This window comes from Oryzias latipes, chromosome 5, assembly GCF_002234675.1.
Source record: "Oryzias latipes chromosome 5, ASM223467v1".
NCBI lineage: Eukaryota > Metazoa > Chordata > Actinopteri > Beloniformes > Adrianichthyidae > Oryzias > Oryzias latipes.
The window spans coordinates 14977619-15005242 of record NC_019863.2 but is presented as its reverse complement, the minus strand read 5'-3'; the positions used below and the strand labels follow the sequence as shown (position 1 = coordinate 15005242).

Genomic DNA, 27624 nt, shown 5'->3' with positions numbered 1-27624 from the left:
ATGAGTTATTGCTATCTCATTTCAGTGAGAAGTGAAATGACTCTGTGGAAACTAGGACTTTTCATTTTACAGCATTGTCAACATATGGCAATAACGCTGTAATAACAAATTTCTACTGGGTTTTATTTTATCACGGGAGGGGGGGGGGGGGGGGGGGTATACGTTTCAATTTATGCTTTCACTTTAAAAAATAAGTCCAAAAAAAAAAAAAAAAAAAAAAAGTCCTTCCTGCATTTACCGCCATGTATGTAAAAAAGCGGCACACTGTTTTGAGAGGGCTCACTTGACAGCCGGTCGACGACAGAGGGCTGGCTTGACATTAGTAAAGTTGCATGGCTCCTCCTTCACTCAAATGAAACATATAAATCAACTTCCAAGAAGCGCTTCACGCCGTTGTTTGTCCAAGACAGCGAGAACTCCCCCATGTTTAAGCAAGTTGATAAAGCCGCACCACCCGCTGCTCCACGGGAACATCATCGGACATGTCGTCTGGACGTCAGCAAATCGCAGCATGTCCTGTATGTTGTTGGCACTTCTTTGGATGTGAGCATCTACAGGTAAGGAAACACGATCAGCTGCTGGGTGAAGCAGAGACAAAGGCTTCATAAAGGATTACAACTTCCGGTGTTTGCATTCACTGAGCTATGAACTTAAAAAAACAACAACAACCAAGTATTATTTTATGTGATGATTGATTTGGCTTCCACTTCTCACTCAAGTCTCACCGATGGAGTGTACATAGATAATCACGTGATAAACTGTGAGCCACTGACTGACCAATCAGAGCGAAGAGGTTTGGTTGGCACAAACCCCGCACAGCTGTCGGTCCCGCTCCTTGGACCAACTGTTTTGTAAGAAAAGAACATACGAAACACGGTTGGTTTTTCGGGTAACGTGAGGATTGCAGTCTGGACTCCCAGCCGGAGTTTGATGATAAAACGCAGTGCCGACATTAAACTAAACAATGCTCTTCATTCAGGAGAAGAATGTTGTACCATTTTCAGATGTCGAAGAGGGTACAATTATAAAGGTTATGACATAAAGATGTTCGGATAATTTTCATAAAGTTTAAAACATTTTGTATTATTAGAACTTAAGCTGTTACTGTGCACAATAGTGGGCGAAGTTACGAGTCTTGTACAGTGGGATTGTGTTTTTGTATCTGCCAACAGTAGGGACTTAGTTAAAAAAAAAAGTAATGAACAAATAAAATACTGCTGCATAACCAACTCCATGCCAAAGGCCAACCTACAGAAAAAAGACTTGATGACTGAAATCTGGGGTTTTGCAACCCGAGTGGTTATTAACCAGAGGACTGCACCACACCTATGCTGAAATTTGGCCATTATTCTGTCTCAAAAGCATTCAGGAATTAGCAGTCCATGTTACATAAATCAGTGATGCTAAATGTTTTTTTTTATTTTAAGAAAGTTTGATTATCAAAATTATACAGAGGCTAATTAAGTCTAAACATGTTCCTGAAAACTGAATGGAATTTGAAGCAACTTTTATTATCATGAAGGTCACTGATGGAAACTCCACCAAACCTGACTATAGGTGATTATCGGGAAATGTAGACACCTTCCTCTCGTGCTTGTGGACAGAAACAATGACTGAGCAGTAAGATAAATGCACAAACTCCCTCCCGGCTACACGGTTCCTCTTTGCTGATCTGCCTGTCACAAAATATGAACAGTGAGGCAAAAAAGTATTTAGCACCAAATAAGTTGATAATAAGTTCTCCCACTTAAAAAGATGGAAGAGGTCTGTAATTTTCATTATAGGTATACCTCAACTATGTATGACGGAGAAATAAATAAATGAAAGTAAAATTACAAGATTTAAATTCATAAATTTACAAGAAGTACAGCAAGTGAACAGCACGCAGCAGCAGAGCCTAAACTTAATTGAACAGGTAAGCTGAATGTTTATTGATAAAGTCCAAATTGGAAGCTCATTTGCTTGATTTACGACTTATTAATGTTTTATTTATTGATTGGGGGTTTGCAGGATCTCTGCAGCCTGTTAAAGAAGCCATCGGTATCCCTGCAACTGTCCACTTCAATCCTTTCTTCCTCCACCAAGGACAAGATCTTTAAGTCTGGGTGACAATTCCGGTCACATTAGAAGGCACACTTTTAGGCATTTTCAACATTTTTATGCTAATATAACAGACTATTTTCATGTATTATTTTATGTTGATGTTTCATTTGGAGGAGGGGACGTATGTAACACTGTTTACCTTCCACATTTGTGTTCTGCGCATGACAGGTTCATGACGTAAGGTTACAAATGGACTTCTGGGTATGGAAATGAAGAGGAAAATAAAGTTGTGGTCCTTTACACCCAAACATGTCTCTGAACTCCTTATTTTACATTTGAAACTCCACTTTACCGACTCTAGCCATTCTGTTTTCTGAAGACTGAAATATTCTTAAAGACTCGGCTTTACTTCTCTCAAGCAACATTTTGGCTTTTTTCTTAAAACTTTATTACGACTTTATTCTCGCCATTTACCAAATAAGAATATTCCTAAATTTTTAAAGCTTGTTGGTCTTTAGCCTTCATTTAAAGACATGAACAGTCTCTGCAGCCCTGGGGCTCTCTGGGAGGCAGTTTCACAGGCAAGGTCCATAAAAACTGAAGAAGCCTCGCTGTAAGTTTTGGTTCTAACTTTAAGAATTACTAAGAGGCCTGTACCAGAATACTTAAAGGTATGAGAGAGCTCATACTATAAATTCCCACCAGATAGATATGGCGGCCCAAGACCAGAAAAGCATATATGAACCAATAAAAACACTTTAAAAGCAATCCCGAATTACACATTAAAATGGGTGTAATACCACTCGCTGGTCCTTGTCACCACATGTACGGCCGAGTTCTGCAGTAGTTGAAGGTTTGATATCTTCCATCTGGAAAGACCGGGGAGCAGGGCATTACAATAATCTACTCTGCTAGAAATGATAGAAAATGTTTTTTAGGAGGATACAGTCCTTTTTTATGCACTAGCTCTTCTGCTAGTGCAGCGTTGGAGTGTTTCCTCGGTGCTGGTCTGTCCCTTGAAGTTGGTCAGCTGTTGAAGTCCTTGCCACACCTGCCGAGGGTTGTTGTTGGAGAGGTGGTCCTCTGTTTTTCTTTTGTAATCCAACTTGGCCTTCCTGATCCCTCTCCTCAGGTCGGCTCTGGCGGTCCTGTACAGATCCTTGTACCCTGACCTAAAGGCAGAGTCACGGCCTTTTAACCTGACCTCTTTGGTCATCCAGGGTTTTTGGTTAGGAAAGACCCGGATGCGTTTCACGTCCGTGACAGTCCCCATACAGAAGGTGATGTATTCCATCACGGCCTCTGTGAATACTGTCAGGTCCTGGTGTTCAAAAATCTCATAATTAAATGTCACCTTTGAGGTAGGAGTTTTGTCTGCAAAAATGGCCAAAGGGTACATCTTTTGTGATCTGCCTATTTGTGATTCATCAAAATAAAAAATAAAAACCTACTTTTCATTTCCCATCTCCAAATTTCTTACCTTTAAAAGGTATAAAAACTCCCTTTGCAGATAAAATACTTATATTTTATTACTCATAGGCTTTTTTTTCAAGATGTTTGGTTACACATATCTGCTGTGTTGCCTAATATTCATGTGTAGAAACAGTGATCCGTTGCAAACTTTAAAGACAATGTTGTTTAAAACAGGAAGACACTTTTAAAGAAAAGTTGCTAAACTTCTAATGCAATAAGATTATAACATGACTTATTCAAGTGGCACACATCCTTTATTTGAAAAAAAAAATGTTATTGATACATTTTTCAATGTTGGCTTTTAGTTTATACCATGTTTAAAATTATTTTAAGCTGACCACATTTTGAATAAACATGTTTTTGTGTGTGTGTTTGTTGTGCATTTGTGTGAATTGAGTGACTGTCTAAAATATGTGACTATTTGGCAACTAAGCAACATTTAAAAATGCATTTGAACAAAGAGGAGACTCTATGATATCAGTAAGACAAGATACTGGTCATCAGAAGGTTGAATCTGTGGCATCCTGCTGATGAAAAAGCCTTTGGGCCTGACACAAGTGGGCCAGCACAGTTGCACAGTTAAATAGGCAGAAATAATACAACTAATCTCCGTTTCATTATGAGTTTAACTCACACTGACGAATGTTTGTCATCTCTCATTCTGAAGGAAAATGTCGGTGTTTCATTGCTGTGGAGTTATGTAATCTTTACTGGTTTCAAAATCTCGCCTCAGTATTTCTCGGAATTGAAATTGTTTCCATTGATGACACACCAAATTATTTTGTTTCCTCATACATCACACTGCTTTAACTAAAAATTAAAAATTTACTGCAAATTAATGCAATAATCATTTTCTTCTCATTGACAGGAGTGCCCCTCCCAGCTCCAAGTTCTTTTCTGTAAAATGCACTCCCCAGGTTAATTGCAGCATCAGCCCACCAACTCCAGAAACCTCCCATCAGTCTCAAATTCCTCTTAACAGTAATACCAGTCTTCTCATCAGCATGGACCGTGCTAGTGAATTTGAAAATGAATCCAAGGTGAGTTTGCTACAAGTTTTTCTAAACTAATGCTTCCATTATTTGGGAATAAATAATTAAGTACGTCCACAGTTTCTACTTAGGTATATTTGCGCTAAGATTATTTATTTATGAAAGAAAACTTATGAAACAACTTGACGATGACATAAATCTGATCAGAAAATAAACTTCTCTGACTGATGAAGTTGGGAAATGAACCAAAAAACAAAAACAAAAGATGGTGTGGGATTTTTCCCAGTTTTTTTGTTTTGTTTTGAACACATTTTTTTTTTCATCTGTCATGACAAGACTAATCCCTCAGGTTCATTCTAAATTAGTTGCATGCAAGATGTTTGTTGTACATAAAAACAATCTGCTTTTTTATTGAAAGCTGTCAGTGCGCTATTACAACGAGGACAGTAATGCTGTTGGAGTAGCAGTTCTGCATTTAACAGCTGTTGGTAAGTTTGATATTGGAAATATGAAAATGTGTCATGTGTTAAAAAGAGCCATACTTTAAATGTGAGGTAATTCAGAAGCATTGTGTGATTATGAAAATGTATGTGTCATACAGAGATTTCTCTGGATGTGGATGCTGACAGGGATGGCATTGTGGAGGAAAACAACCCCAATAAGGTCTGTAGTTGTACCAAAATCTTGAAAGTGGTTTAGCAAGACAAAAACATCTCTTCTGCTTTGGCAGTTTAGATTAAAAAACACACAACATGTCTCCTAAGGATTTACAAAGTTTTGTGAAAAACCTGGAATATTTTCAGCTTTTGCTAACACCTTTTTTTATTTTATTTATTAACTTCTCCTGTCCAACGGCTGAGCAAACAGATGAGAGCTGAAGGACATGTGTTGGACATATTCTACTGTTACAACATGGCACTGGTCTGTCTGGCACTGGTCTGTTGACCATTCCAACTGTAAAAACTAAAACCTATGGAGAGGCTGCATTTCAGCACTATGGCCCCCGTTTGTGGAACAGTCTGCCAGAGGACCTGAGAGCCGCAGAGAGCATTAATGCTTTTAAGAAAAGGCTTAAGACCTATCTTTTTAACCTGGCTTTTAGCTCATTTTTTACTACTTTTATTTATTTATTTATTCAGTTATTTATTTATATGTACTTTTTATTTTTATTTTATTTATTTATCTATCCATTTTATCTTGTTTTATGAACTTGAACCTGATTTTTAACGTGTTATTTTAATTAACCTTATTTTAATGTTTTATTGTTTTTATCAATATGTTTACTTTTTTATTCTCATTTTTATTCACTTTTATTTCTGGTGCTTCCTCAGCTGGAACCTCTCCCTCTGGGTCAGCTACTGTTCAGCCACTGCGGCTCTAGATGGGGACCTGCATCACCGCTTAGCTGTGGTGGAGCGGTCCCCGCCTGTGATGCTGCATTTGACTGTCTATGCGGCTGTTCACGGAGGGGGAGGTTCCAGTTATTAGCGTTTCCTGCATCCTGTTTTTGTGCTCAGCCTCTTTCTCATTGTCCTCTGCCATCACTTAAGGGGTGGGAGGTGTGAAAGGAGTGGGGGGCTGGGTACGGGGAGGGGGCCCTATTTATTTATTTATTTTTATTCTATTTATTTTTAATTCGTCAATGCTTGTTTTTATATTTTGTTGTGTTTTAATGTAAAGCACTTTGTGTTATATTTTTATATGAAAAGTGCTTTATAAATAAAGTTTGATTTGATTTGATTTGAACATGGGGTTATGAATCTTCTGACACACAAGGAGTATATTTGAATTAACCCCTTTTATTTTAGACTAAACTTTGTTTATATTAATTATATTTGTAACAGTTTTTTGTTGGACCGGAGAAGAGAGAGGGAGGTTGGAGAGAGGTGGGGGGTTAGGAGGGTTATTAAAGAGGGGGGGGGGGGGGGTGTTGAAAGTTTAAAACATTCTGAAGGAACTAAGTTTTACAATTTTATTGATTTTTTTAGATATAGGGTAATTAAACTGATTTACTGAAGCCTATGAGCCATAAAACCAATTTCTATAATACAACACTAAAGTAATTTTTTTTCTAAAAAATCAATAAAAATATATATATATATATATATATGCTTACTGATTTTCTTTCATACAAGTTTTACTTCACCATACCTTTAAATAATTTATTAAACCTTTTGTTTTATGCCTGGTTTATTCAAATCTGTCAGGGGTCATGGAAGTGGGGTCCTAATGGGTATGGAGCCATCCTTTTGGTCAACTGTGACTCAGAGACAACCAAACGCTCTTTGAAAAAGCCAGACTGCATGCTGGACTACATCCGCAATGTCTCAGGTAATCTATTATTGTAAACTCCCCCAGTAGCGCCAGCCTTTTAAACCCCAACATTTTTCAGAGTGTTCAATCCAAGTGTGATACATGCTCATTAGCTGTTTAGATAGATACAACTTTACAGTCCAATACAAAAGCTATATCAAAATCCTTCTGGATTTTTGGATTTGGATTTTCATAAAGGAGAAAGTTCATCTGTTGTCTTTTTTTTTTAGAATATTTTGAGAGTGGTTTGCTAAAGTTTTTAGGAGACTTGATGCACAACCCCCAACCCACCTGTGTTACTCTGTAGCATACCTGACAGTTTAGGGAAGTTTACTTCAATCAACCAGATGCCCACCTGAGATGCTCTGTGTATAAAGTATTTTATTTTGAAAAGGTGCACTTCAAACAGTAAATAAGAAAATGTTTGGAGTTGAAAAGGTTGGTAACTTTTGAAACGGAAAGATACAGACATGATCAAACAGCGAATCAAAGACAAATGGAGTCATGTTTTGTTTTTTTCTTCCAGATTCATGTCTATTGACATGCATTTACTGTACGTTTATTTTACTTAAGGTGCTTTTACAATAATTACAAGAATCGTGGTTTTAAATGGAGGTTTGCTTGGAGAGATCTTTGTTATGATTACTGAGGAACTTTAGTTTTTAATACATTTATCTACACATCAGTAATGCACGGAAAATAAGCTAAAAAAAGCTACAAAGAATAAAAAGGGTGAGTTTAAATTTTGCCTCAAAGATTTCCTTTAATAACATTTGTATGACCTTATGTGATTGAGTATGGCTCAAAATAAGAACAAAACGTTTTGTCTAAAATTTAAACTAGGACCTTTGAATTGTGTAAAGAGTTTTGCCACACTTTAACATCCTTGTTCCATCTGTTTGTCTGGAGCACATTCTGTGTGGGCATCCATTTTCTCTGCTTGATTACCTGTGGTTACATATTATATAAGAAATTTGCTTTTCATGCAGATCTTAAGGACATGTCACCCATGAAGCTGCGAACTAGAGGTCCTTCTCGTCTCCCCAAGGGCTACAAACTGATGATGCACATCTGTTTAGGAGATTCAGAGAAAATCCGTGTCTTTGGATCCAAATCTGGCAATAAACAGGTTAACAATGCAGGTGAGCTGGAGTGTATCTACGCTTTCAGTTAGTGGGAACTGGAAAAAAACTTGCAGCATTTTTGTGTAATTGAAAAAGCTCCAACACAAGTGTATTCTTGTCCTTCCTCTTGTCTTGGCAGTTCAAGCACTCTTTGTTTTGCAGAAAGCACCAACACTGTGAAAGACTATCCAGTAGTTCTGGGCCCTGAGGTCCTTTCTCAGGAGGTGCCTTACCCTGGAGGCGATGCAGAGATGGACTTCCATGTGGAAGGTCTCGAGTTTCCTGACAAAGACTTTGATGGGCTCGTCACCATTAATCTCAGTCTGCTAAAGCCAATTAGTGATGTAAGATCTGCACACATCCCTATTTAATCTCACCTCTTTGTATTTATTTAATAAAGAGTTTGTGACATCCATGGTATTTTTCACAGAAAATAACATGGATTCAGTTTTTACTCTTGCGTTTTAACAGGCGGTTCCTGAGACTCCCATTTTCACAGACAAAGTGATGTTCAGAGTGGCCCCATGGATCATGACACCCAACACCCTCCAGCCTGAGGAGGTGTTTGTCTGCCGGTAAATGTCCATGTAAATATGATGTTAAACAAGCTTTTGGTTTTCTTTAAATTGCAAAAAAATAAAAATAACGTAATGCTTACTTTAGATGTGGTTCTGCCAAACACAAACCCAAAACTTCCCATCCCCACTAGACAGGTATCTGCCTGTCTCCATTTATGTGCAGTGGAGTGTATTGGTGTTTAAGCCCAAAATTAGAAAAGCATGAACAGAATTTAAAACGAAGAGTTACGTGGTGCCACTTACTTTAAAGAACCGCATGACACAACTTGTTTCTTCTCCCTATTGAATTCCCAGAAACTCCTGAAAGCAACACAGCAGCTCCTTTTTTCTGCTATAGTTCTTGACATAAATTTATTACAAAAGAAGTGTTAAAAGCTCACTTTAATTTAAACTTACACAGTAAACTTAGACTTAAACTTTGTTTTGTATTCTATGTCCCTATAGAGCAGGGGTCGGGAACCTATGGCTCGCGAGCCATATATGGCTCTTTTGATGGTCACATGTGGCTCGCAGACAAATCTTTAATTATAGTTTTTTTTTTTCATTAGACCAGTCCTTCTCGGGCGCGATGCGATGCCAGAGGCGAGCAGTAGTAGCAGTGCTTAGAGAGAGAAATCTACGCCAGCGCTATCAGTTACTATTATCTATTATTTCACAGAGTTTGTACCAACTGGAAACCTTTGAATTGACGTGCCTAAAACTGCGCGCTCCCGTCTCTGAGACAGAGCGCGCAGATGCGGGGACGGGATGTGTGAGGGAGAAAGCAGAGGGTGGGGGTGAGGGGTTGTGGGGACAGCAGGTGAATCGCGCAGGGATTATAAAAACGTAAAACCCACTGCCTGTCACCCACTGCGGCGTGTGAGTGTGTGTTTGGCTCCGCGTCTGCATGTGAGCAGTCTTTGTCACATCTACAGAACATTCAGACCTACGATCACGTTTAAAGTCTCAACGCCTGCACGAAGCAGAAACTCACCACGTATCAACCAGACCAGACCATCAGCAAAACTACCACGAGAAATACTCATCATTTATTAGCAACAGCATAACAATGTTATTAAAAAGAATCCACAGACTTATTGTACTTTAAAAATGTTGAAATTAAATCAAATGCACACATTCATTTGTATATTTAGTTTTAAACAAATTGTCGCGGACTGAGTTGGATGGCTGTTGGGCCGCGTTAAAAGTTCTGGAGTTCATTGAACGCGTCAAGCAGAGATCTGATTGGCTCTCAGTTCTGTCGCTCAGCCTGTTGTTAGGTAGTTTGGACCAATGGGGTTCAGCTATGGGCCGAATAAGGGAAATGGGAGGGCTGACGCGGGAGCAGGTGAATATAAAGTTGGGAGAAGCGCTCTCGTCTCGGCGGGAGAGATTCAGGAGTTGCTGAATTAATTGAACGGCGTTTGTTGCGGTCTGCAGTAATCGGAATAAAGAACTTTAAAAGAGGTTAAGTCTCCGTGCCTCAGTGTGGGGAAGGGACACTACATTATTGTATGGCTCTTTCGAAATTACATTTCAAAATATGTGGCATTTATGGCTCTCTTGGCCAAAAAGGTTCCCGACCCCTGCTATAGAGGAACAGTTACAACACACTCAAGAGCTCAGACCTCATTTTACTTTCTACATAAAACTACATAATAAAAACCTTTAGAAGTCACTTTTATTCAAAGCAATTTACAGGTTATTGTTTTACAAATGGGGTAACGCAGGATTAGGTGTCTTGTTCAAGCACACAATCTCAAATTCAAAACACGGATCTACCAGTTACTTAACTCAGCGAGATAAACCCATCACTAAGTCTGTGTGCAACAACCCAGATTTTATCATTTGTGTTCTATTTTGCACTCTTCAAGTAAAAGGTGTTGCCATAATTACTTTTTTTCTCATATCTTGAACTAAGGTGCTAGATTAAAAAAGTTTAAAAAAAACTGGTTAACTAAATTAAAAAAAATGTTTTAATAAAAACTGCATGTCTGATTGTTTTGTTAGCACATCTGATAACCAACCGTTCCTGAAAGAGATTAAAGATCTAGTTACAAAGAGCGGCTACAAGCTGAAAATTTGTGAACCATTCATGAATAGAGGAGACCGCTGGATCCAAGTAAGAACACTTTCAGTTTCACTAAATAAAAATCCATATTTGGCTGCTAACATTTGTAGAGATTTTCTTACAGCTAACTGGGGTGAAATGTTGACACATTAAAAAATAGTATTTCAAAGTGTTTGTTTCCTCCATTTTCTTTTGTAAATTGTGCCACGCTGACCTAACTGAAACTGAACCTACAGTAACAGGGCGATTAGTTTTACATCTTGACGCCAAACATCGACAAGATCAGAAACTCACTGGATCAAACATGATGCAAATGAAAACCTTATTAATAACAGTTTCAGGCAAAGCTGTATGTAACAAAGTAAAAATGTGCCCTCATGCAAAAACCTGGTGACAAGAATGAGAAAAAACATAAAGTAATTTATTTATTCATTTATTTATTTTTTAGGATGAGTTAGAGTTTGGATTTGTTGATTCACCTCATCATCAGTTTCCTGTTGTTCTGGACTCCCCAAGAGACGGGGAACTCAAAAACTTTCCATGTAAAGTACTACTGGTAAGAAATCATTTAAGACTTTTATTGATGCTAATGGAAGCAAAATGAATTTCTTTACATACAAGGTTATTATAGAACTGGTTAAATATTTGGTCTTAAACTGTCCGACAATTTTTCGTTTATTCCTAATATTGTTTAGAAGTTTTTTTCAGATTTAAGTTCTCACAGGGAGAAGAGTGTGAATAGAGCAAATATATTTTAAGAATATTGGAAGAAGATGGAAAGGACAGAGGAATTTTCCCCCACATTTTGGAGAAATTTGACTCATTTTTTTTGATAATTTACTTGTAGTTCTCTGAAGGCAGAGGTCTGCAACCTGAGGCTCTAAAGTCTAATGTGGCACTTTTATCCCTGTAGTGGCTCTAAAGCTTTGAAGAAAAATACTATAAATTTGAATTTGGCTAATTTGTTTTTGTTAATTTAATTCTTATCGGGGTAGCAGTAGGGCGGTCGACCTTTGATCAGAAGGTTGCAGGTTCGATTCCCACCTTGCTCGCCCATATGTGTCGAAGTGTTCCTGGGCAAGACACTGAACCCCACCTTGCATCTGGTGGGCGCCAGTGTTTGGCAGCGGAGTCGCTATCAGTTTGGGAATGTGTGAATGGGACTCTGACTGTAAAGCACTTTGGGCCTTCGAGGGAGGTAGAAAAGCGCACTACAAGTGTACATATTTACAATTAACATAATTTATTAATGGATGTTATGATTTTTAACATGGCAGGTAACTGAGCCAATTGATGGTAGAAGGTTTAATCTACTGTCCGAGTGGTTTATTATTAGATCAGGCTTAAAATACATATTCTTATCATAATCTTATATTGTGATGCACAACAGGGTCTAGTTGGTGTTCAGAGGCAAAGTTCTTACATTCTATAATTGTATTACATATATAGAGTTACACATACATCGATATTGTCATATTTATACTTAATGGATAAATGAGAAAAAGTAGAAAGGTGCATCAGTCATAATGAAAGAAAATGTCTTGTTTGACTGTCTTGGATTTATTAATTCAAGTAAATCTGCAGCAGCAGGAGGATCTTATCTGACGTAGGGTATATTTTATTTTGAAAGGAACTTGCATGTATTGCTGTAAAAAAAAAAGAAATTAAAACCAAACTAGACCAAATGGCTCTTTTTTAGAGTTTAAGGTTGCAGACCCTTGGTTTAAGGTATGCATTTTAAGCCCTATTCTGTTAGTGTCCGTCCCCGTTAGACCTGGAGTTGACAGACTGGGACAGTACCAATCCTTTAACTTGTTTAACACATTTAAAACAGACCAAAACATCTTGTCGTGGATGTCTGCACTATCAGCTTTATTATTACTATTTTTTGGCCATCATTATTCCTAGACGGGAAGTTGAGGTAGGACGTAGTGGACAGGAGAGTTACAGATACTTAGAAGTGTCTCCAGAAGGTTTAATCTATGTACCAAATCCTCAAATTAGCGACAAATATAGCTCATTTACAACAATATAAATCCATACCCCACAAACACAGAGGACATAACATGCAACCGGATTCTGCAAAAGTCAGCTCAACAGACAAAGGGTCTAAACTGGTTCAAGGGTCCACTGTCTTGCAGACATTTGAAGCCATGACTTGTTTTTTAGCGGCTGTGGTACAGAGGTAGAGCGGTTAACTTCTGATTGGAAGATCATAGGCTCGGTTCTTGCCCTGCCCACCCATTTGTCAAAGTATCCTTGGGCAAGGCACTGAACCCACATTGCTCCTGATCTTAGTAAAGCGCTCTACAAGTATTTGCCATTTACAATTATTCCTCTCAGAGTGTACCGACATGTTTTTAAGAAATTGATAGAACTGAATAAGAGTTTTTCTATCCATCTAACAATATTTCAAACTTGGTTATTCCTTTTTGGGGTCACTGGAATGCTGCAGCCTATCCTAGCTATATACTGTTGGTGAAGACAGGATACAACCGGGAAAGATCGCCTGTGCGACTCAGGGCAAATAATTGTTTTTAGAATTTTTTATGAAAAACCTACTTCATAAAAGTTTCTCTATACTGTTAGAAGTATTTGAAAGTTAGAACGTGTTTAGCATATAATACATAGTACATTTTGCATTTGAAGAAATACATTTTATTTTTAGAAATAAAAAGATAGAACAGTAGTACATTTCTGCAGCTAGAGTTACAAAATGTAAGACTTTTTGCATTAAGTATTTACAAGGGCTTTTAAGAAAATGTTCATGCATCCCCCAGGGGCCTGACTTTGGCTACGTGACACGTGAACCTCAAAGTGATGAGGTGAGCACGATGGACTCGTTTGGAAATCTGGAGGTGAGCCCCCCTGTCACTGTGAACGGAAAAAAATACCCTCTGGGCAGAATCATCATCGGGGTTGCTTTCCCAACGTGAGTAACACACCCCTAAATGTCAGGAAGATTTTTCATATAACCCTTGTGCTATCTTAGATGACCCCACCCTTACTTTGACGTGTCCTCCCTACCATGATAAAGGTGGAAAGATTTCATGTAATCCATGGACACCAGTGAAGATCACAAATCATTGAAGAAAAAAGGTTCAGAGCACTGTCTGGTGGGTCTAGATGACCCAACTCCCAATGGTAAAGTGCCTAGGATAGCACAAGGGTTAAGTGCATTCATACATACTCAAACATGTTTCTTTCCTGTTAGGGCAAAAAATGGACGAAACATGACCAAAGTGGTTCAGGACTTCCTGTGGGCTCAAAGGGTCCAAAAGCCCATCGCCTTGTTTTCTGACTGGCTTGTTGTTGGGCATGTAGACGAGTTCATGACTTTTGTACCTGCACCTGACAGAAAGGTAAGTACTCTGGTTGAAGACAGAATAGCTCAAACAGTGACTGAAATGAAATGAAAATATTAAATAATGAATAAAAAATTTAAAAAAATACAAAAATAACGCTCATTAGACAAATGAGTCTTTCATGCCACCATGAAGGTGAATGACCCGTTCACTAAAAAGGTCGGGGTGGACATTTTCACCTTATTTTTTAACTGTCAGTGAAAGAACCAAATCTCTGATCTCTGTGGATTTTACAGCAGAAATGCTTTCTTTGTTTTTTTGGGGGTCATAGGGCTTCCGGCTGCTACTTGCGAGCCCAGATGCAGCCTACAAATTATTCAAAGACTTGAAGAACAATGGACACGGACAAGCCAGGATGTTTGATGGTACAGTCCTCACTTTCATAGCATTTTTATGAGTTGGAAAATATATGAATCCCAGCAAAGATTAAATTTATCAGACACTCAAACATACTCTTCCAAAAGGGTTCCCAAAAGAACGACAAATAACAGTGGAGGAAATCCTTGGTGATCGTGTTTTGCTAAATCATAATAACTACGTTCAGGTAAGTAGCAAAGATTTTTACACTGTTTTAAATTAAAGCTGCACATAAAGCCAAGGACTAACCTTGTGTTGGTATTTATAAGTTATTCAATATGATCAAAAATGTTGCCTACAATTCCCACCAACATACCAGCTTGCATACTATATCGTATAGAGCAGTGTTCTACTTATCACCTTCTCTTCTAGAGCTGCATCGACTGGAACAGAGATGTATTAAAGAAGGAACTGGGCCTGGATGATGATGACATCATTGACCTGCCAATTCTCTTTAAGTTGGAGAAGAAAAATGATGGGAGAGTGGTGGCGTTTTATCCTGACATGGTTTGTTTGCATTTGGACTTGTCCTGTTTGTTTGTTTTCTCAATTTATGAGTTATTACTCTCTGCATCAGCTCACCAAACAACAGAAATCATATTAGATTTAACAAAATATATTTATATTTAACAAAATATAAATCCCTTTTCAGGTCAACATGATTGTTCTGGGGAAAAACCTGGGCATCCCCAAGCCGTTTGGCCCTAAAGTGAACGGACGCTGCGCACTGGAGACAGAGATGTGTTCCCTGATGGGGGGCCTGGGCCTCAACTGCACATTCATTGACGACTACTACTCTTACCACAAAAACCTTGGAGAGGTGCACTGTGGCTCCAACGTCCGCAGGAAACCCTTTCGCTTCCAGTGGTGGAATATGGAGCTTTGAAAATTGAGAAGAAGAAAAAAAGGCTAAAAAGACTTTTGGTTGTAAAGGAGGCACCTACTCCACCAAAATGATCATTACATCATATATCATTTCACTCATATCATTACAAAACATCTACCAAAACAAACAAAAAAAGTATCATTTGGCCAAATGCTTTTCATATAACCCTTGTGCTATCTTAGATGACCCCACCCTTACATTGACGTGTTCTCCCTACCATGACAAAGTTGAATAAAGGTGGAAAGATTTCATGTAATCCATGGACACCAGTGAAGATCACAAATCACTGAAGAAAAAAAGGTTCAGTGCACTGTCTAGTGGGTCTAGATGACCCAACTCCCAATGGTAAAGTGCCTAGGATAGTACAAGGGTTAAGAACCTTGATTAAAATAACACACATATTTAAGGGAAAGTACTCTACAATAGGAAGAAGGATCCTTATGTCAAGTAAAACCGATATCGTTGTAAGGAAATTTCTTCTTCATTTTAGCTCTGATCATTTTACAAGAAATAAAGTACCAGTAACATCATCTTGGTGTTTACGTTTTTTAATTAAATACTTTACTGACATTATTTACAAAAAAGATGAAAATCAATATTTACAAACATCTCAAAAACAAAGGGCCAAAACAAACAGTTGACAAAAACAGAAATACAATCATTTGGATTGAGCATAAAGAAGATTTGTTCTCGGTGTTAAATGCGGTTGCTGGCTGTACAGTGCAAAATAAAGACTGGTTCCACAGTATTGTGCATTAACAATAAAGAGCCACAAGAGGGCAGACTTTCTCCATTCAATCTTTTGGATGTTACAACTGGAAAAGCATTTTCCTTACAAAAACTAGCTGAAAAAGATGTTAAAAGAATAATAGCGTGCAACTGTAGGTATTATCTTGCCATAAATAGATTACTGATGGAATTGTCAGAACACACTGTAGGTTCCACAGTTTTGGTACCATAAACTCACAAATCAGTAGTTTCAATTCAAATAATTTCAAGTCAAATAAATAAAATTTACATTTTTTTTGTGATTTTCCAAAACCAAAAACAAAGCCACACAAAAAATGCAAGTAAAAAGCAGCTCAATGTGTTGTCTCTTTGTACATAAAAGATTTATTTCGATGAGTGAAAGATATATCTATTTCTGCTTCGTTTTACATTCGAGCCATCTGGCAGCACACTGCCTTTTGAAAATGACTTTCAATCAAAGCAGCTTTTGTGACAAGATCAAGAAGGCAACTGCAGAGCAAGTCACAGTGTATTTCATTTCTCTGGCAACCTGTTAGGTTCTTTGAAAGGTCAGCATCTGGGAATAATGCTGGAAATTTAGTGCTTTCTCATACATATACTTAGCTAAAAACAAAAGTACATTTGTCTCTCTGTAAAAGTGCTCTGCATCTGGAGATGGAAGCTAGTTTTCGGTGAAACACTAATCACAGGGACACCGTTATGCCGAGCCTTTCACCAATGTGCAGAGAGGGATTTTGGCAAGCAGGTTCACACCATGCACAGTATTTATGCTTACACACCTGTACAAAGACATCAACAGGTGGGGTATAACAACAAGCATTTGAAGACATATCTAAACAGTACTACCGTATCGGCAAGATTTAGGTTACATTTAGCTGGTTTTCCACTTTTGATTCACCACCAGTTTTTATTGGTAAGCCTTCCTCTTCACCCACAAACAAAAAGGGTGAACACATTTCATATCTACACTTTCAACAAGCTTTGCTGAAAGCATGACAAACATTGTTAGAAAACACAACAAATATCCACTGCAAAATACCCAGAAAATAATTGTCAATAGAACACAGAAAATGGCCCGACTGAAAACCACACCGGATACGCCAAGGTTCAAACTGTACAACGTCACAGTGAGTGGGATGTTGTTTTGACGTACAAAAACAAAAAATGTAGTCCATAGAGGTTTGACAAAACTCCAATTTCTGTCAAAGTCCTGATGTCCTGATTCCAGTGGGAGGACAGTGCGATTGAGATCACCCGTTGATAATCAGATTTGTGAAGAAAGAGCAGATTTCTACACAAAGACAGCAGACCCACGGTGATCTGCATGAGTTTGGAGTGCACTGAGCACTCAGCGTTTCCACTTACAGGATGGAATAGGTAACTCATGACGATGGAGGTGTCGGTCATCATAAGCAGCAAACCAATACCCAAAATACAACAAAGTGGTGGTGGAGTTCCATGCCTTCCTTGGCTAGATCTTTGGCAGATGATGCCGGCGAGGAAGATGCTTTACTAAACATGGACACATAAGGAGGAGCAGCTCAATAGGGACAATATTCATTATTTGTTAATTGTGTCAGCAAAACTTACCAAAGATGGACTTCAGAGTCAGGATCAGGGGAAAGTGGCTAACAGTTCTATAGGCAAAGAAAAAATGTACTATTTTAGAATGAATCTGGACTGAAGGCTGGCCTCTGGCTGTGAATCTGCTACAAAGCTCAAGATTCTTTAAACTGGACTAATTGCAGTGAATACACAAGTGGAGCACAGAGTTGCTGACAACTAGTTGTGGATTTTATGTTGCAGCAGATGTTAAAATAAAGAACATTTACAAACACTACAAAAACTGTGCTCCTGCAGCATCAAATCATCAATGTATGCAGTTTGATGGCTCCCTGTTATCTCTAAAAAAATGTCTCTTTTTTGGGGGTAAAACAAAAATGTGAACTGAAACAGTTAAGGAAAAAAAATGTTTGCACATTAAAAAAGAGCACAAACCGACAAAAAATTCAAGACAGCCAAAAAGAAACCACTTTTGACTTTGCTTTTTTGTGATATTTTATTTTTACCTAGTTATTTTTAAAGTTATTGCTGTTTTAAAAAAAAAATTAGGTGTACATGAATGTATTGAAAAAAGTGTGTTTTTTTGAAAATTAATTCGTAAAAAGGACATCTACCGGTACTTAAAAACAATTTAGATTTTACATTTACCTAAAAAAGTAGTTAATATTACAATCTGTTAGCAAGCCTCCCCAAAATAAAACTGAAATTTCACTGTCAAAGGTTTTTTTTAGAGCGCTCCTCTTTTTTAGCCTCATAAGTGACACACTGTTGCTGTTTAAGATTTTGCCACCAAGAGTCCTCTCATACTAACAGAAGCCATTTTCTTCCTGCTCAACCAGGTACATGAAAATAAGCTGCCTCCAGAACGCACTCTTGTATTGCTTCACTAAATCTGATTGCTCAGTTTCCTGCTTTGAAATCCAATTATTGCAGCTGATGCGACTATTGAAGGCTCTTAATTGTGTTCTGAATTGACTGCTGTGAAATTTGGCAAGCCATCTGGAGTCATCATCATTTGAAGTTGTGTCATATTTTGGGGGAATGAGTTGAAGCTTGTGGAATAAATGATAACTTTATCGACCCTGCTTTATTCAAAAAGTGAGCAAAACACAAGAACAAAAACCTAATCAGATGTTGGAAAACTACTTAAAAAAGTTCCAAATGTGTTTTTTTTAGTTTAATTGAGAAAATTCTAATAAAAAAAACACATCTAGAAACATCAATTTAACTTATTGTGTACTCCTTTTATCTGTGATTCATTTGCCTCACCGATGAGAACTTCTGCTCCTGCTGGCGGCCCTCCATCTTGGTCTGACTGTCGGTCCCTTTTAATTCTGATGTCTTCACTCCATCCTGCTGCTGCTGAAGACGAGAAGCTGCTGGGAGGAAGGGAAGAGATGTGTCGCTGTCATAAGTAATAAACTCAAGCCTATAGTGCTGCAAGCAGCTCAAGGTGGAAAAAGAAGATATCCCAGAATGCCAAACATAAACGGCTTGGAGGAAATCTTCAGCTGAAGTTCTGCGAATCGAGGTTGAAATTTAAGATTCTATATGTTTTTGGCCGTAACTGAAAGTTGCACAGACTGAGGTGTGTGTTTTTGGATCTAACTGCGGGGGATTTCATTTCTCAGAGTGCTGAGATGTTATTGAACCTGAGGCAAAAAGATATCATCCTGCGCTCCTGAGACACCCCCGCCCCCTTTCCCATCCACAATTTACCTGCAAAACTTCCTTGGCTGCACGTACCCTCCTCCACCCCACAGCTGTACACAAAGGTATCTTTTTTGACTGGTGTGACACACGAAACACTTTCCTGTAAGAAAAATGAAGATCCACAACGTTATTGCTTTTGATTTCATCTCTGAATCTAATTAATTTAAATGGATGAACAAATTTAGCATGATTTATTTTTAGACCAGTCGGCACTAGAATACTCTTAAATCTTTTAAGCCTGTTTGATTAGAAAAATAGTGAAAAACACATTCAGTAGTCAAAAATATGATTTTGCTTCTATGAGGCACGGCATGTCCTCCAACGGTGAGTCTCAGTTGACCTGTGTTCACCCACCATTCCAGTGTCGTACTCCTCCTCGGCCTCGTGCTCCTCCACAACACTGGCAAAGCTGCTGGCGTTGGACGAGGAGCGGGAAAGGTCCTGAGCCTCGGGGATGGAGGGTGCCCTGCAATACATTGCCAGACTACACACCTGGGTCACTCTGACCCCTTCAACACCTGTGTTTTTTTTTCTTTCTTTTGCAGACATCCTCTATAATAAAGTCCGACGTTTTCACATGTTTGCCTTCATATTTTCATTTTGCTCACACAATTAGATAAATGATCACAATTCTTTTTTCTCTATAATACAAAGTCAAATAGTGAATATAATAATAGTCACCTGTTCTTTGTGGCAAAAAACTCTGGAGAGCTGTGATTGGGAGAGTTGTCAGATCTGTGTTCCTGTGACAGGTGGCTGCTGTCCGCTGCCTTCTGAGCGCTGGGTGAAACCTCACGACTTGAACATCCAGAGAAGATCACATATAAACTACGTGATCAGGTTGATATTTGCTAAATAAAAAAAATGTCCTATAAACACTGTTCAAAGACAAAGTAAACGCCCTCTACTGCTGTGAAACAAGGGTTCCAGCTCCATAACTGTTGACAGATTGTGTTCGTCACACACAAGTGATGCTACATGTGATGTAACCTTGGAAAAGGTTGTAGACTTTACCTATGAAGCAAAGTTTTACTTGATACAAAAAGTTTTCTAAGTCATCTCCTCATTAAAATGTCCTTCCGTCCATCTGCTGCGACACTCTTTCTGTCCTCACTGCCCACTCCCTGCTGACCAGCTCAGCTCTGTCCTCTCACCTTCTCTCTTGGACCTCCTGAATGTTCTCGATGCCGATGGCACTGCTGCGGCGGGAGCTGAAGGGCCCAGACTTTTTCCTGGTAGGGCTTTTCCCAGGAATGATCAATGACTAACAGCAGGTAGGGAGAGGAAAGTAAGACACACATTTTGGGGGATGACATATATCTGACATCGCAATCTTCATACTACACGGCAAAGGAGGCTACTAGGAACATGTTGCTAACGATTTATAAACAGAAGAATCTTTAGGTAAGAAGACACAGGGTACGGTAATGTGTTGTTAAAAAGCTTGAGTAGTTTGTTTATGACAATTTTATTTTATTGTTTTGGAAATATGTGCATAAATGAATTAAATCTCTAATATTGCAAAATTGTGCTGTTCTACAAAATGATAAAGTCCTAGTAGGAGGAAATTCAGTTAATTGGTTTGAGTGTGTCAAATAAAGTCTGTACATAAAGCTTAGATGGAAAGCAAATAGACAGAAAACATAAACAAATTTACAAACATTGCAGTGATTTATAGAAAAAAAAATCTGTCAAACAAGGATCTCTGATTAGCCACAGTAAGCAAACCTGCAATGTTTGTCGATATGAATGTCTACATGAATACAATAAACACAAAATTATGTCTACTAAAAAAGCATGTTTAAATCCAGTGCAAATACTGTCAATACATGTACAATTATGAAAGGAGAATTAAATGAAAAAGACAAAAATAGTGAATAGGGAGAATGTATGGACCTCTTCTATTGTTCCTATCCCTATGGCACTGCCTCGGCGTCCATATTTACTGGGACTTTTCCCTGGGACAAGCAATGACTGAGCCACACAAGATGGGGCGGGGAGAGCAGAGAGAGGGGGGAGATGATAGATTGAAAAAGCAACAGGAGGGGAGGAAAAGAAAGAAAATACACATCATAAGAATTCATGCATTTAGCACCGAGAATTTAAATAGCATGGTGAAAAACAGCTTCAAAAAGGCAAATACATCATGAAAAAAAAAGAGAAAAGCGCAATACAGTACACACAAGTAAAAAAGCTGAAAACATCTAAAAGAGGTTGGGGTCCAACACAGGAGAGGACGGGGGGGGGAACCAATGCAGGGGAGGGGGGGTTGACAGTTTCTGACCTGAGGGGTACAAGTATGTTTGCTGATGCATTCAGAGGAAAGAGAAGGGAAAATGGGTCTGACACAAACCAGGTACACCACTCAGAAACAACCTTTGCAACATGTGATTTTCCCCCCAAAAATAAATAAATAAAAACCTGTTCTTATAAAGACACAAAAAGTACAGGAAAGTCGTGCCATGCATATTCCACAGCCACACATGCACAAAGCTGCATAAAGACTTCACGGCTTTTGCCGGAGGAAACAGTCATAGCATGGAGGGAGGGAGTCTGGGTAGTCATACAGCTTCTAGTCTGAGTTCACTTAGAGTTTGAGGCTAGAGACTGGACTGGGACTGACAATTGTTCATCTTTTGCAGATCAGGAAACCATTTGTTAAACAAGAAGAGATTGCTTTTAGTTGTCTGTCACTCTGTGCAGTCAAACCAAGTGTTTCCATAAAAGCAAATAGAATAAATGCTGGAAAATGTACCCCCCCCCCCAATCACAATCAAGAGAATGGCTATTAAGAGGAACATCATGAGACGTAAATGGAAGTGAAAGATCTTTTTCTACAAAGCAAGAGCAATTTTAAAATGTCAGAAATGAAAGTGAGCACTCTGATGTTGACATGAAGTGCTTTAACGTGCCAAGAGTGGTCATCTGTGATGGTGCTATTTTTGCATTATATTTATCCTTTGCACACTAAATGTATGCGTTAGGGCATTACGTGAACCGAAATGGGCTACTTACAATCCCTGTGGTTTTGGGGCTCTCTGCGGGATTGTTGGTAAAGCTGCCACTGTGACTAGTGGAGACTGTGTTTGACTTCTTGTTACTGAGGCCCATGGCGTCCATAGACTGGCTTCTGCTGCGGATGACCCGCTACAGAGAAAAATGAGGAGATACCGTCAGTCAGGGAGTCTACCCTCTGTGGCGTGGAAACGCAACACACCGACCTGCTCTCCCTTTTCTTTGTGAGAAAAAACCCCACCTGGTCCAATACCGATGTCAGCGTGTACACTGTGGTTTGCTTTTTAAGGAAAAACTTCAAAAAATGCAGAAGCATTGCATAAAACAGAAAGGAATCTGAAGCAGCCTTGTGATGCCAATCAAACATGCTTCATTGGTTTGAAAACTAGCAGACTTAGGAGGCGAACTTTGGGCTCTTTACTAGTCTGAGGAATTTAGGTTTGCATTACTAAGTACCAAAAACAAGACATCACAACAACTAATGATACACATGAAACTATCTATACATCCATCTCCTAAACCCACTTGATCCCTTCCGGAGTCACAGGGTCGTCAGAGTCTATCCCGTTCTACTGTTGTGCGAAGGAACGCTGGACATGTCGCCGGTCCAATCCAGACAAGCATTTACGTAAGTCAGATTCAGAACCATATAGGAGCCATATAAATGGGAGTATCAATCTGGACATTAACCTGATAACAACCTAGAGATTTATAGCAAAAAATGTATATATTTCCAAGCGTTCCTATGAGTCAAAGTGTAGACCTCATATTGAAACTCTTTTAAGAAACCTAATCATAAATGATCATAGCTCAAGCAAATTCCACCAAGCAACTTTGCAAACAGGATTTCTTCACAACCATGTTAGAAAGTAACAATACTACAATCAGTGTACTCTTACAAACTGCTGCACAAGCTTCTCATAGTACACGCAGGTTTAGTACTTCTGCATTTGGATTTAGGTTTTGTCCAGGAAAGGATGACATGGTGTAATGATATGCCTGATGACACTTTGAAAACCACTAAGCAGCAGAAAAGGTTTAGTTGAATCTTACAAATAATTTCTAATATATTTTACCCATAAAGTCTTAAGTCAAAATCTTACTTTGTAAGAAATGTCTTTTTGTTTATTTAAATAGTGTGTGCATAAATTTAAAAAAACAGTTTGCAGACTTTTTGAACACGCAGCAGCAGCAGCACAGGTCAGCTGGCTGAGTGAAAAATCTATGCAAAAGACATGACAAGGAGATACTGTGGAGTTTGGATAGAGAATAATGAACCCACATATTTTGTAAAAAGTATAAAACATGTAATAAGTGCGTTTAAATATCTCCTGTAATAATGTGTTCTTTGTTCGTTAGTACAGTGTTTTTGGCAGAGAATGATGTGGCGAAGAAGACCAACACAAAGACATAAAGAGAAATGTACAAACTTATACTGCAGTACAGAGAGACAGAGAGAGCAGGAAATATTTGCAGATGAAATTTGTGGAGGTGTGAAAGAGAGAGAAAGGCAGCGAGCTGGTATTTGACAGTGAAAAAGATGAGGTAGAGCACATTATGCAGAGGTAGGTTTTTTTTCTTTTTTCTGCAGGTATGGAAGAGGGATGGGTCCACAGTGATAGCAGCACAAGAGAAGAGAATTTTTATTTTCTCAAGTTGTAGAGATATACAAAATTAAAGAGGCAAAAAACGTGTGAATGTCAGAGAAAAATGTGAAGGAATGGCACCCACGGTGAATTGAACAAACTGCATCATCAGATCAGTAATGAGAGGTCATTAAACCGTTCATCAGGCGCACACCATTACAGTTCCAACTGCTGTGCATCCCCAGCTGAGCTTCACTCCAGCGCCTTAATGGTCATTGATGGAGCACTCTCAGTCATCGCAAAGTGCCATTCATCCGCAACAGGACACTCGGCAGCCTCAAAAGTGTGCCACTGATTGAAAACACCCGAGTTCAGCCATCACTGCTGAGTAAGAACAGCAAATGCCACAGGACTGGTCCTTTGAGATACTGCAAATTTTCTACGCTTTGTTTTCTCATGTGTGAATACCCAGAATCCCAGCCAAGTGACAGGGGGGAGAAAGAAAAGTATCCTAAAAAAAGTTTTTGCACTCGTCACCGTTCTCTCTCATGCATGTGGAGGTGCAGATTAGCTGTGTGCTGCACCGAATGAGGCATGATGCTGTACCTTGAAGGATTCAAAGAAGCCGCCGCCTCCTCCTCCGCCCCCGTTCTCCAGCTTATCTTCGTCTCCACCCAGGCCCATCATGGACTGACTGTTGATGTGCAGCTCCTCGTACAGAGTTTCTAACAGTGCAGCGCGCGTGCGCTCCTGACAACAACAAAATCACTCAGTCCTATGTTTTGGGTGGGTCTGTATAGATGTGGGTAGGAAGGTTTCTGCAATCAATAGCTATATGCAGTAATGTGGGTTTGTGTGAACGCTTGAGTGTGTAGATTTGTGTTTGTGCACAATGTGCAACATTTTTTACCCTTTCTGCTAATCCATCTTTTATTATTATTTCCCTGTTTTTAAGTCTTTTTGCAGTTCCCCTTCCTTCTACCCCTTTCCATCTCTCCAATACATACCACTCCAAAACATCCCGTTCACTCTCAACAGTTTAAAAGACAATACATTGACATCATTATTAAAAGATTGATTTATTCTTAAATACTTAACCCGTTGACGCCATATTAAGCATTTTTGCATCAGCATCAGCAAACGGCAATCTTGGAAAAATTGTACAACCAAAGGTAATTTGTGCTAAGATAAAAATGTGTCAATACTTATTGATAACTTGATGAATATTTGAGAATTTTGGTTTGATGCAAAAACACTTCAATCAGCCACAATGGTTACTCCTTGCAAATTTGTGACAAACCTGAAGTTCCATCTATTCATGTGCTGTGGTCAAATTAACTATTTCAACTTAATTTAGCATCTAATTAAAAAACAAAATATGATTAAAATGTTTTTGTTCCTAATTGGAAATAAATTCAGGTGTTAAGGGGTTAAAAGGCTTTCATTAATAAACAACTCGTGAGTCCAAAAGCGTACAACACTGGTTGTGACGATCTTTCCAACCCAAGAGGCACTCGGTTTTAATCTGTTTGTTTCGCAGAGTTAAAACAAACAAATAAGCAAAAAATTTTCTTTATAAAACTACAATTATACTGCCCGACCGTCTCCTGCATTACAGTTTAGAATAATTGATGAGGTTGTCTATAAAAGTCTGGGACATCTGTAGAACTGTGCTGTCACTTAATTAAGCATACATCAAAAAAAATGTGATAAAGTGTAAACTTCCAAGGCAACGTCTCATTTTGTGTACTCCTCACCTCCAGTTTGGCAAACTTCTCAGCCTTGTAGCAGGCATATTCTGCATTAATGAGCTTGGTGAAGAGAAACTCACGGAACTCTGGACCCTGAGGAAGACGAACACATAAAGGATGAGGGACTGAAAGTCTGGAATGTCTGCTGCGTTCAAGGGATCTCCTTTCCTACTTGTTTGACTACGGACCTTTTTGAAAATGGCAGGGTCAGGTAGAGCAGGACCAAAGAAAGGTACATCATCCCTTGCAGTCACAGAAACCTGGATAAAAAGCAGGAATACAACAAAACTCTTCAGAAGGGAAAAACACGGACCATTTAGAATTTCTCCAAAGGAATATTTACTCTGCGAAAAACCTACCTTATAGGTGACGTTGTCCGAACAGGCATTCTCCACCTGCACTACAACATACGCATGCAGGAAATTGGACTGGATCATGTCAGGTACAAAAGGAGTGTTTTCCTCCTGGAACACGATGGCCACAATGTCGTTGCCTATGTGTCTCTTTCTCTGCAGCTGTGGAGCACAGATAAAGAAAGCTAGCAACAGCAGAAACATCTCAAATGACTAACTGGGGCAGCACAAACACAAGTCTGTCTTCAAAAAAGTCTCAGGACTTGCTCTTAAACAGTGACAGGAAGTAAACAGGACAGTGTTAGCAGAGGGGTGGAGAATTCTTCAGTTTTTAGAAAACAAAATCAAGTTTTAGATAAAAAAAACAATATTTTTTTGTAGAATTTTCACGGTTTTTTCATGCTGTTTTGCCAATAATTTAAGATACACATTTTACAACCACGGGTACCATTTGTTTCACGTGAATTTAGTGCATGAATTAGGGATGCTAAGATTTTAATAGATGGATCTTAACATCAGTGAAGTCACTGCAAAGTTGAACCAGAAGCTTGTGGCGATCGCACAGATGGCTGACTGTCATCATGACTACATTTTTCTCAGTTGCCAGAAAGCTTTGAGTTGCCAAAAGGACACCAAGGAACTTGGGGGACGGAGTGACCGTGCTATTAATTTTTTATGCGTGCAGCTCCTCTGAGCAGTCCTGTGTTGCTCAGCATCGGGGACACCGTCTTCTTGTGCTGAAATAGGAATTTATGCTGTTACCTTTTTTTTTGCATCTTACAGTAAATTCTAATTATGAAAGCTCATCTAGGCTTTATGCATACAAAAGAATTTGACAGTATTTGCTTCTTATATAGAGAGAATCAGACAATATCTTATTGTATGAAAACAACTTCAATCTAAATAAAGTTGTGACCTATAATGATTCAACTCAATCTAAAAATGACAGGATAAATTGAGCTAAACAAATGCATTTAGTTCGTTCAGAGCAGGTTGTTAATTTTAACAAAATGCTCCCTTTGACACTTCAAAGGTGCTGCCACTAATTATCTTTCAGAGTCCATTTACACAGTTTGACACCCATAAACTGAGCAGCTTCACACATTGAGACATAAGCCCCAGTGTTAGCTAGCGCTTCAGGAAAATATCCACGTTACCAGTGAGGAGCATGGAGCAAACAACGCAAATATTTACAGTGTGACTAAGAAATGATAATGCTTTTTACTTGTTTATTAACAGCATAGTCACTTTGAAGCTTCTTTGTGTCACAGACATTCTGCTTGTTGACTCGAGAACAATCAACCATCTGGCGTTCTTTTGAATTTTGATGAAGTCTTAATCGACAAAGATTTGTCAGAAAGGTTTCTGAACAAAAATATATTATAGTTAATTTAAGTTAAATTAAATGTAACATTCCTGATCCACTTTATTTGTTAACATTTGTTAACATAATATGCTGTCATACTGAAGTAATCATTAAAATAAAGAGTCACTGTAAGAGGCAATGGCTAGAGAAAATTAAAGGGAAAAACTGGAAACATTGTTCATACCCTATCAGAGATCTGTGTAATTCATTTTTTATTCATTATTAGACTGTCAGGGGTTAAGGGAGAACACTGATGACGAGGTACATTCCTGTAAATTCAGAGCAGACAGGTTACTTTGAGGTGAGATTTAATTAATATTTAACCCAGAAGTTCTCTGATCTTAGC

The 27624-nt window shown here is 38.6% G+C and overlaps 2 protein-coding genes across 11 annotated transcripts in view; one reads left to right on the top strand and one right to left on the bottom strand.

Moving 5' to 3' along the window:
• The first annotated feature begins 262 nt into the window (after positions 1–262).
• LOC101168861 (protein-arginine deiminase type-2) lies at positions 263–15968 on the top strand. The gene is made up of 16 exons (XM_023954979.1): positions 263–557; positions 4385–4556; positions 4927–4996; positions 5110–5171; positions 6716–6839; positions 7811–7963; positions 8108–8289; positions 8417–8520; positions 10513–10624; positions 11022–11129; positions 13354–13505; positions 13788–13935; positions 14210–14303; positions 14403–14482; positions 14668–14802; positions 14948–15968. The coding sequence occupies exons 1-16, from the start codon at positions 424–426 to the stop codon at positions 15179–15181; spliced, it is 2064 nt and encodes a 687-aa protein (XP_023810747.1). The 5' UTR covers positions 263–423; the 3' UTR covers positions 15182–15968.
• The window catches only part of LOC101168616 (rap1 GTPase-activating protein 1), a 127127-nt gene continuing 115216 nt past the window's right edge, over positions 15714–27624 (bottom strand). For 3 of the 10 annotated variants that reach the window (XR_002290229.2, XR_002290230.2, XR_002290225.1), the window contains 13 exons: positions 25919–26074; positions 25748–25819; positions 25566–25652; positions 24415–24558; positions 22223–22354; positions 21104–21181; positions 20362–20471; positions 19889–20005; positions 19562–19691; positions 19214–19307; positions 18728–18873; positions 17522–17568; positions 15714–17443 (listed from right to left, as the gene is read on the bottom strand). Coding sequence is in view for 3 of the 10 variants with exons in the window: in XM_020703258.1 (XP_020558917.1) it covers positions 17560–17568; positions 18764–18873; positions 19214–19307; positions 19562–19691; positions 19889–20005; positions 20362–20471; positions 21104–21181; positions 22223–22354; positions 24415–24558; positions 25566–25652; positions 25748–25819; positions 25919–26074 (1239 nt within the window). In the remaining 7 variants the exon portion in view is untranslated. Of the gene's footprint in view, positions 17444–17521; positions 17569–18727; positions 18874–19213; positions 19308–19561; positions 19692–19888; positions 20006–20361; positions 20472–21103; positions 21182–21491; positions 21514–22222; positions 22355–24414; positions 24559–25565; positions 25653–25747; positions 25820–25918; positions 26075–27624 lie in introns of those variants that run through there. The other 7 variants (XR_002290226.1, XM_020703258.1, XM_020703259.2 and 4 more) reach the window with 7 other exon arrangements.

What these genes read in the sequence shown, in the direction of transcription:
- LOC101168861 (XM_023954979.1), top strand. Translation starts at nt 424, where the DNA reads ATGTTTAAGCAAGTTGATAAAGCCGCACCACCCGCTGCTCCACGGGAA. An exon ending in TTGGATGTGAGCATCTACAG is followed by an intron (nt 558 to 4,384) that starts GTAAGGAAACAC and finishes TCTCATTGACAG; the next exon opens with GAGTGCCCCTCCCAGCTCCA. An exon ending in AGGAAAACAACCCCAATAAG is followed by an intron (nt 5,172 to 6,715) that starts GTCTGTAGTTGT and finishes CAAATCTGTCAG; the next exon opens with GGGTCATGGAAGTGGGGTCC.